The sequence below is a fragment of the Archocentrus centrarchus genome, chromosome 6 (assembly GCF_007364275.1).
Source record: "Archocentrus centrarchus isolate MPI-CPG fArcCen1 chromosome 6, fArcCen1, whole genome shotgun sequence".
Taxonomy (NCBI): Eukaryota; Metazoa; Chordata; class Actinopteri; order Cichliformes; family Cichlidae; genus Archocentrus; species Archocentrus centrarchus.
Genome location: NC_044351.1, coordinates 1408139 through 1418830, shown reverse-complemented (window position 1 = coordinate 1418830; position 10692 = coordinate 1408139). Strand labels below are relative to the sequence as shown.

Genomic DNA, 10692 nt, shown 5'->3' with positions numbered 1-10692 from the left:
CTGTTCACACTCAGACTGTATAAAAATGGACGAGCGTGGAACTGAGCGTGTTCGCGTCTCATCTTGGTTCATGAGCAGTGGGTCGATATGATTGACTCTGTATGAACTGGATGCTTATTGGCTAGCAGCTTGTGGTTGACAGGTTGTAGCCAGTGAGCATACCTTGGTTTATCCTCCTTTCTGACTCTAATGAAAACAAATATTTACAAGATGAACTTCATGTTATATTTATATGGCTGAAAACTAGTGATTGAGCCCATCAAGTCACAGAGTGATGGGTGCTCATAGACGTCTATATAATTTTAAGCTTGTTGCAGCCAGAGGAGGTCATGAAGGTCATGAAGGTCATGGAAACAACGTCCATCTGTTAAATACAGCCTGTGGTGATGATGCAGATCATACGTCCTGCTTACTAAATACACTGACAGTTTTTAAGAAAAAAATCTTTATATACCTGCTGTTGTTCTTTTTCCCAAAAGGACAAAGGGATATTTATATTGATGAATGTACAGTAAAGCGCAAAGTGCTGAGCTACTCCTCGTTTCTTTACATTTTGCTGTGAAAATGAGAAATAGTGCAGCAATTTTTTCTGAAACCTACATGGAAACATGTGAGGCAAAAACAGAGTTTGTACAGTTCTAACGAGCTTGAAAGTATTTGGTGTGACCTCCTTTTCTTTGTTCTCTATGGTGGATCACATTCTGATGGTTCTTTTCTGCATTCATAACTCCATCAGTTTGACAAGATCTCCGACTCCACCGGCTGAAATGCAGGAAACTATGGCAGAGCCTCCACCGTGTTTCACAGATGGCTGCGTGCACTGTTGTACCTCTCTGCTGAACACATCCACACATGTTGATGACAGTTTGGATTCATCCTTCATCAGACCTGTTGTCACTGATGGATCAGCTGAAGGTGCAGATGCAGCTCTCAGTTTTTGTCGGGTCTTTGCTGGATTTTGTCCCATTTCTTAAGGACGTGACTTTCAGTGCTGCTCGTCTGCTGCAAATAGTGTTTTTGGTCTGTCCATCATGCTGAGATATGCCAGGATTTTGACTTGGAAATCACTGTTGGTGCAGAAATCCTATTTTATGCTGTCACACTGAGTTGTCTTTGGCATTTTTCATAGATTCAACCAAGAAATGGAACAAATGATGTGACAAACTGCTGGTAACAAAGAGCCTAAAGATACCATTTAAAACCGGTTCTTTGTTAAGATGGACGCAACACTGGTTCATCCCTCGAGTTAGGAGCCTTTCAATGCTTGAATGATTCACAGGTCAGAGTTCAGAAGCTTAAAAAACAGGAGCATCCCTCTGAAAATGGTCAGGTTCAAGGACTGGACTGAACATGAGTGAAAAAGCAGCCAATGTCCAAAGAACAGCTTCAACAGACCTTCAGAAAGCTGGAGAACTAATGAAGTCCTAGATGGGAATGCAGGTTTGATGTACATGAACATCAAAGGGTTAACCAGACAGAAGTCCTGAACGTTCCCGTTCTTTCAGATGGAGCTTCATTTAGACCACGGTTCCTCTGAAACACACAAAAGAACCGAGTTCCTTAAACCGGGACATTTCCTGCAGTGGATCCGGAGAAAGAAAATGATAAAGACGTCCAGAACATATCAGACAATATGAGATCTGATTACTCAAAATCTCCAGGTTCCTCCTGGAGGACCCAGAGAGAACCCACAAACAGTCCTATCACCTCAGGCCACCTGTTCACCTGCAGTGTACTTTCCACCATATTACCACTAATTATGTTCCAGGTTCAGATTTTAACATTAAGTGTACTAATAAGTTAGATCATTAAAGATGAAGCCACCAAGCTGTTTACGATTATATTAAAATGAGTTGCAGCTGTAACAGCTGCAGGATCGCCTCTGAATACAAAACACTTATGTAATGTAAAGCAATTATCAGTGTGTAGCACGTCTGAGTGAGGGCACAGGGCTGCACAACAGCCTGAAAATGGTTCCCAGTGTGATCTCTGTCCTCCTCTGCCACCGCATCAACAACAACAGCAGCAACAAGCCTGTGAAGAGCCTCTCTGTGAGCAGAGCTTCAGCAGTATATCTGAAGTACACTGGTACAGCAGAATGCATGGACATGCAGCGCTACCGCTCCTCAGAGAAGTCTTTTCTATTCCTGATCCATTTATTGTCAGATTGTCAGGAAAAACAGGAAGCAGCGGGTCTTTCCTGCTTCTTTTTTCCTCTGCCCCTCCTCTCTGTCCTTTTGGCCAGCCTCTGTTAGCAGCTTCTTAATTGTATCCTTCAGCCGGGGTCTCTGCCCTCCCACCTGCTGGCTCCTTAACTTTCATCACTCCTGCTCCCTGGTGTCCTGAAAAACTGCCTAACACTGCTCCACCCTGTGAGCATACCAGAGTGATATATGCATTCTTCTGTCTTTTTTGGTAGTCATAACTTATTGATTTGCATCCTTTGAGTTTCCACTTGGCACAGGAGTGACTTCCCTTTGGGGGGTGGAGGATGTAGGAGGAGAGTAATGCAATCAGCAAAACAATCTAGGCAGAAGGGTTTATTTACAATGGTCAGATAGGGAGGGGGGCTCCTTGGAGGGTTTGGAGGGGAGGTCAGATATAATATTTCAGGTGCTGGATCCCATTGGTCGGTGAGAAAATCGCCTTCCATAAAGAGAAGGATGAGGTTCCCTTTGCCTTTTGGGAATGCAATATATACACCAACTTATAGCTGCTTCCCAAATCTGCCGCTTCCTTCTGGTTCCCTCATCAGCCAAAGGTGAGAAATCTCTTTTCTGGTTCTCTTTGGTCCTGTTGCAGGTCCTAACGGCACAGCAGGCTTTGGCTGCTTGCGGTGGACGTTCTCTCTGAGCTCCTGGTAAAGCTCAGCTTGTGATCTGGTGAGAAGAAACCAGCTCGTTAGAAACTCTCGCTGCAGGATGATGATGTGATGAGAAGCTTTTTAATGCCAATAAGGTTCATTTTGGGGCGAAGCTGTCAGTGCTGCAGGTGTGAAAATGCTGTGTGATGAGGTGTGTTGGTGCAAATGGACTGTTGAGTTTGGAAAGCAATAGTCCCGGTGTTCCCCACTGTGTCATCGCGGAGTTCATGTGTCACACTCATCTGATCACAGCGCCTCGAGGCGGCTGTTGTTGTGATGTTGGCACTATACAAACTTCATGTTTTACAGAGATATGCTCCAACGCATGTAAACATCATTTAATGCAGTAAACGTGGCCCATTCTGTATTTGTAGAAAGAACAAACCAGAGTGTGGACGAGTCACCTGTATGTGGTTTGACTGAAGCTGAGTCACGCCAACGTGTGCGGGCTGAGAGAGGGAGTGCACGGAGTGATCTATGAAGCTCTGTTTTGTGAGTTTTGATAATGTGTTGGGTTTTCAGCTCACTGCGGACCTTCGTGGATGTTTTGTGGTACTTTGTGTACATAGTTAACAGTCAGGTGCAGGTACCCGCTGTTTTCTTTCTTTCGATGGTTTAAATTTCTGCTCTAAAAAGTTCAGTGTTGGTGAGAAATGGTCAGAATTTGGAGGCATCCAAAACATCTTTAAACTTATTGCTTCTTCTTGAGTCCATCATTTACCTAAAGCTGGTGTATACTTCAGTCCCAAATCCATCACAATCACTGCTGAGTGTAACTTGTATCAACCATGACATGAAATCTATGAAATCTGTGTTGTTACAGTTTTGCGTCCTGGGCCTAATCTGGTCTAATTTTGGCACTTGCAGCATAGTTATGGTACAGGTAACGGTTGTGTGGGTCTGACATGGTTATAATAAGTGCAGTGTGGGCTGAATGTGGCCCAAAAATCACGACCTGGGAGCGATATAGGTCATGCAAATATTGTGTGGGCCACATGCGGTCAAAGTGTCAGAAACACTTTGGTGGAGTCAGACTCATCAGTGCCATCAGTCAAAGCTGAAGCTGGCCCAGAAAAAACTGCAGATACTGCTAACAAATATAAATAATAAACAATAAATAGGTTTATAATAAATGCTGCTAATAAATAATAAATAAAGTCATCAGTACCTGAAGAAGATTCTCGATTCTTCTTTGTTAAAATGTCTTTGCTGATCTGGATTGTTTCTGCTCAGCCTCTATTTCAGAGACAGCACTTCATGTTTTGGTCATGTCTCAGAGGTTTGTATCAGCAGAGGAGGGATCAGGTTTTCCTGATAATCTTCCAGAGGACAGGACCCTTCATGACAAGGGACAACTGGGCCCGAGATCCTCATCCTAATTTAGACTAGAGCCTTTCCTCGAGGAGTCCCGCTGATGCTCATCTTGGTGTCGTGTTTCTTCTAAGTGGAGTTCTTCTTTCCTACAGAAGCATTCCTGGACCGTTTCTCTGACCCCCCTTTAACCTGCCCTCCTTCCCACTCTCCGTCTGTTAGCTGATGACTTCCTGTTTATTTCCTAATGATTAAAAACTGTGCCATTGTCATTGCATCTTTACCTCTCCGTATTTTCAAATGGAAACCTGATGTTTTCTGCAGGGTTTGAACAAACACCAGGATGTCGGGGTGAGTAACTTTAAGAAAGTTCTTCAACATTTTGAACTCATCTTTAAAGTTTTCTTATGACGAATTGATTGATTTTCTTTTAGGAAAAAGGTGTCTTCGAGTCGTAAGCATCATCTGAAGGTAAACATTTGTTTACAGTGTATTTTGAGTGACAGGTGGGAGGGAAAGCGTTTTCTAAATATTTGTGATCTGCGTGAACATCATGTCTTTATTTGGCAGAGTTTGATGCTGTCCATCGCTAAAGGTATACTGGAGGAGGAAGAGAGGGAGCGAGAGGAGGCGAAGAGGAGGTACATAGCTGAGAGCTGCCCTCCTGTGTCCATGCCCAGGACCATGCAGGAGCTGCAGGCACGTCACAAATGAACACCAACACTTGTGCAATTAATTTGGAATTTAATACTAGCTGCAATATTAAGATCCTGGCTTTAATTAGAGGAGAAAATCAAAAATTCTTTGCAGTTAATAAATCTTGTGAGTCTTGATGCTTCATAATGATTCTCTTACCAATAAAAGCTAGATTGTCAGCTCCACCCTCCTCTTTGCAGTATTTTGTTTGAGGTTCATTTTCTTTCATCGGTGCTCAGAACTCTAAAACTTTTTCTGGGATGCTTTTGTGAACCTTTTGTGAAGTTTGCATCCTGTGCTGAATCCTAAATCGCCTCCATCACAGCGGCCATGATCCTCAGCCTTGACAAAATAAAAAGTGTAGCATTATAAATGAATCAAATACGACAACAGCCTATGCTATTGTCACATGTGCACTATCACACAGACTAGTGAGCTGGCAGGTTAACATCTGTGTTCATGCACCTCTGCTGGGCAACATCTGGAAAAGATCAGACCTGCGTGCATGTCTGAAAACGGCCTTTGTGTCTGTGTTCAGGAGCTGTGCAGAGAGATCCACCGCAAGATTGATGCGATCGACGAGGAGCGATACGACCTGGACATGAAAGTCAGCAAAGCCAACAAAGAGGTGGAATATAACCCTGCAGAACCTTCAGTGTGTCCACAATCAGCCACTCAGGCATTTAAACTAAAGCCTCAGTTTATCTTAGTCTTTCACAGGTAGGAAGTATGTCATGTTAGATTTTGGGGTGTATAAATAAAATGATGCAAAATACAGCACTGCTCCCCAGAGGGTAAACCCTCCGCTTTTAACACAAGGGACATTTTTTTCACCCAACACTGTTTTAATATTTTTAAGCTCAAATCAAATTGATCTGTATTCAGAGTTTTTGGTCACTTTTCCAAAGACTTCCATGCTGAAGCGAACCTTCATCACGGCCTCTGCCGTCTGCTTTTCCAGATTGATGACCTAAAGATTAAAGTCCAGGACCTGATGGGCAAGTTTAAGAAGCCCGTCCTGAGAAAAGTGCGTATGTCCGCCGACGCCATGCTGAAGGCTCTGCTGGGCTCCAAACACACAGTCAACCTGGACCTGAGGGCCAACCTGAAGCAGGTCAAGAAGGAGGTGAAGGAGGAGGTGAGGACCCGGCTGGCTTTGGTGATGCATGTTGTATCAGTGATGTTTCTGAATGAGCAGACACACAGATGAAGGCTGGATGAAATCAAGCATTAAGGAAAAAATAACGACTTGTTTTTTCAACTTAAAAGTTTCCTTCTTAAAGACTTTATAAATCCTAAATACTGACTGGCCTTGGCTAACGTGTTGACTCAGGGTGAGGCTCAGGGGGCCTGCCTTGATTCAGCCATCGGTCCACGTTCTATAGAACAGATGTCAGGTGTGTTGTCACATTTGGGCCACATGTGGCCACGAAGCAGTTGTCAGTGTCCTAAAAGAGCAGCAAGTACAAGAAGTGGTCCAGATTCGATGCAGACATGTCTGCTGCCTGTGAAACGTGCCTGGTAGCTCTGCATGTACTCTCTGACACAGCGTCATGACCAGCTCCCGTCTCTGGACATGTTTCAGGAGCTCCGTGATGTCGGCGACTGGCGCAAAAACATTGAAGACAAATCGGGCATGGACGGGAGGAAGAAGATGTTTGAGGCTGAGGCCTGAAAAAGATGATCGCTTTAATCTGATGTTTAGAAAGCACAGAATTATTTTTGAACCTGTAAAAATAATTTTACCAAATAAACGAATGAACCTGCTGAAGGAGCTGTGTTGTCTTGCTTATGGGAACACCAGCGGGGTTAAAGCAGCTTTCTGGTTTACATGAATAAAAAGCCAAATGTCTTCAAAAAGAAGAGCAAGTTTGGGGCTATTAAAAAACCAACAGATTGGTCGGTGTATATCCAGTAATCCCTGTGAACCAAACACTCAGGCTTCAGACTGCTCTAAGCACTCAGTTTCACACTTTTTTCTACTCATGACTGTATGATGTCACGAGGAGTGAATATTCCTAATATGGTCATCTGGGTCTCACAGTTTAATTATTTAAGCCTCAGGTCTATGAAGACCTCAGGCTTTTTGATGACTGGAAGCATGATGAATCTGACAGCATCAGCACTGGAAGTTTATCACCGTCATGATGCAGAGCAGGACTGACAGCATCCCCAGTCTAACGTTAGCTGTGAGAGCATCTTTGCAGCATCACGGTGATCATTTTTGAGAGTATTTCTTAAATATGGCTGAACCTGAGGTCAGTCACAACGGACTTATTTGTAGCTTGTATTAAGTGTGTATGTCATGGCTCCTGTGGTGGGAGGAGAGCTGCAGCACAGCTGACTGAGGTCAAACTTCCTGTTAACCCCACTGCACCAAAGTGGCCTTTGAGACAGTTTCCAATAAATAGTTGTGAACGGAGCCCAACACTGACTGCTAACATAAAACAACACTTTTTGCACATTTTGCCAATGAAATGTTAGCATTCAGCTAATTAAGGACACACTGCTGCTGGGACTTCCCTAATACTTACAGAAAGCCTTTCACTGCAATCAAAAGCTGTACAAAAAAATAAAGCTTTTTTTTTTATCCGCTTTATCAAAAGGATTGGTCAAAACAAGAAGTTTGTATTATATTTTTGTGCTGTAGCTTCCCAGGACTCCCTTCATCAGAGTATTTAGTGATTCAAGTTACAAATTGTGCCTTTTTTCTTTTCTAATTAGAAGATGAACTTCAGTTTAGAAACCATCCTGGATGCTGTGATGAAGGACAGCACTGATACTGAAAATGATGTGGTTTGTTTTGAGCTTGCAGGAATTAGAAAAGCAGCAGATGTGATCCAGTCCAGAGCTCCATGCTGAGTCGTGTTTCGTGGCTGTTGCTTTTTATGAGGTGCAAAGCCTTTAATGGTGCCAGGCTGATCAACTAACTCAAAATTCCCAGCAACAGATGTCATCTTCGATAGATCCTCGCTGGATGTCTAATTTTATGGTGACACAGAAATGTGACCCTCTGAGACTTCATATAAATCACCTTATTGTGACTTTTAGCAAATACACAACTATTTCAATTTAATCATCTTTTCTCATCAGTTTCACAGTTTGACAGAACGGCATGAATTTCAGAGAATCTTTGGATTAATTTGCTCGAGCTGCACGACTTGATCAGAACTGATGACCATGGTCTGATTGTTCCTGAGAGCTTCAACTGTGTTCAGTGTGGATGAGGTCAGGTGACTGTGGAGGAAAGTTTGCGCTGGTCAGCACTCCTTCAAGTATGACTCCTCCTCCACCGTGTTTCACTGTGGGTTTGACCCACTTTGTCTCTGTTTGTCTCCTTACATTAAACCTTCTGTTAAATGTAAGGAGACCCACTAGGATTCACTGGTAAACAGGACTTTTGCTTATACGTCTGAGCCCACATACAGTGTTTGTCCCTGCTGAGAAGTGGTTCATCCTCTGAGACCATGAATACAGCCTTCTTTTGACAAGACTTGCTGACTGGAGTTTGCATCTGTGATGAAGCTACGACTCGTTTATCTTCAGTTTAGAAGATGCTCATTTAGCCTGGAAAAAGAGTTTGTTGCTCTATAAAAAAGCCCTCCGTAAAGTTAGGACATCTTACTATTCATCATTAATTGAAGAAAATAAGAACAACCCCAGGTTTGTTTTCAGCACTGTAGCCAGGCTGACAAAGAGTCAGAGCTCTGTAGAGCCGAGTATTCCTTTCACTTTAACTAGTAGTGACTTCATGGATTTCTTTACAAATAAAATTTTAGACATTAGAGAAAAAATTATTCATAACCATCTCAAAGATTGACCTTCATGTTCGGCTGCTTTCAGCACTGCTGGTATTTGTTTTGACTCTTTTGCTCCAGTTGATCTTTCAGAGTTAACTTCAATAGTTACTTCCTCCAAACCAGCAACATGTTTATTAGATCCCATTCCTACTAGACTGTTCAAAGAAGTCTTTCCAATTATTGATGCTTCAATCTTTAAAATCATCAATCAGTCTTTGTTAGTTGGCTATGTACCAGACCTTCAAGGTGGCTGTAATTAAACCTCTACTTAAAAAGCCATTGTGCTGTGGTGAGTAGGGCCACTTCTTTGGCTCTGCTCACTATGTTGCGTGATGTCCCACTCTGCCTTTTTAATTACATCATGACCCCACTTCTGTTCACTGCTGCCTGCTCCTCAATTTTATTTACATCTTAGACATTGAGGGGCTTGGGGGGTGGTGTGGATGGGCGCTGTTGCTCAGTGCTCATTACATCTGTCCCTCCAATTTTAATAGCACTGTAGCTTTCACACACCTATACATATTCTTCCCACTCCATACACTCACATACACCCAACATATCACTCCAAACACGTTGAGTGGAAGGAGGGGGAGGGCGGGTCTTCCACACCCCAGTTTCATGCACCCTGCCTGGGGTAGGGACAGGCTAGTGGTTTGGGGCCGGGTTGGCTGCGTCGCCGGGGTGCCGCTGGCTCTGTGCTGGTACCCACTCGCCCACACTTGGTGTCCATGTAAGTTCTGTGTGTGCGCGCATGAATGTGTGACGGTCATATGTGTGAGTATGAGTATATGATTTATATGATCAACTGTTTTCACCTGTGTGTGTGTGTGTGTGTGTGTGTGTGTGTGTGTGTGTGTGTGTGTGTGTGTGTGTGTGTGTGTGTGTGTGTGTGTGTGTGTGTGTGTATATGTATGTGCATGTGTAGATATGTGGATGTGTATGTATATATGTGTGGATATCATTCTTTGATTATTCTTTTCTCACCTTTGTTTTGTTTTTGTTTTTGTTTTTTTTTGTTTTTTTTTTCTTTTCTCTTTCTCACTCCTTTTCCTACCCTTTCTTTTCTCCCTGTCAGGCCTGGTGTAAATAAATTAAATTAAATTAAAATACAAACATTAACAAGAATAGCCCATTGGAAAACTTACAGAGCTTTTCTTGGAAAAGCAAATATGTTTGGTACATCAGAGCATTCGGATCATATTCCGATTGCAAAAACTGCCAGACATGAAAGGCTTAAAAAAAAAAAAAGCCATCACTGACCCAGCTGTCCTAGCTAATTATAAGCCAATCTCCAACCTTCCTTTTCTCTCAAAGATCCTTGAAAGAGTAGTTGTAAAACAGCTCACTGATCATCTGCAGAGGAACGGTTTATTTGAAGAGTTTCAGTCAGGTTTCAGAATTCATCACAGTACAGAAACAGCATTAGTGAAGGTTACCAATGATCTTCTTACAGCCTCTGACAGTGGACTCATCTCTGTTCTTGTCCTGTTGGACCTCAGTGCAGCTTTGATACTGTTGACCATAACATTTTATTACAGAGATTAGAGCTTGCTATAGGTATTAAAGGTACTGCACTGCAGTGGTTTGAATCATATTTATCTCATAGACTCCAATTTGTTCATGTAAATGGGGAGTCTTCTTCACACACTAAGGTTAATTATGGAGTTCCACAGGGTTCTGTGCTAGGACCAATTTTATTTACATTATACATGCTTTCCTTAGGCAGTATTATTAGAAAGCGCTGCATCAATTTTCATTGTTATGCAGATGATACTCAGCTTTACCTATCAATGAAGCCAGATGACACACATCAATTAGTTAAACTGCAGGAATGTCTTAAAGATATTAAGGCCTGGATGACCTCTAATTTCCTGCTTCTAAATTCAGATAAAACTGAAATTCTTGTTCTCTGCCCCACAAATCTTAGAAACATGGTGTCAAACCAGATACTTACTCTGGATGGCATTACTTTGGCCTCCAGTAACACTGTGAGAAATCTTGGAGTCATTTTTGACCAGGATA

General features: G+C 42.6%; 1 protein-coding gene across 1 annotated transcript; it reads left to right on the top strand.

Annotated features, from left to right (window-relative positions):
• Positions 1–2686: 2686 nt before the first annotated feature.
• Positions 2687–6615, top strand: LOC115782108 (troponin I, fast skeletal muscle-like). The gene is made up of 7 exons (XM_030732127.1): positions 2687–2760; positions 4497–4525; positions 4609–4645; positions 4745–4873; positions 5409–5498; positions 5832–6008; positions 6456–6615. Exons 2-7 carry the CDS (start codon positions 4518–4520, stop codon positions 6543–6545), a joined length of 531 nt encoding a protein of 176 aa, XP_030587987.1. The 5' UTR covers positions 2687–2760; positions 4497–4517; the 3' UTR covers positions 6546–6615.
• Positions 6616–10692: the final 4077 nt, after the last annotated feature.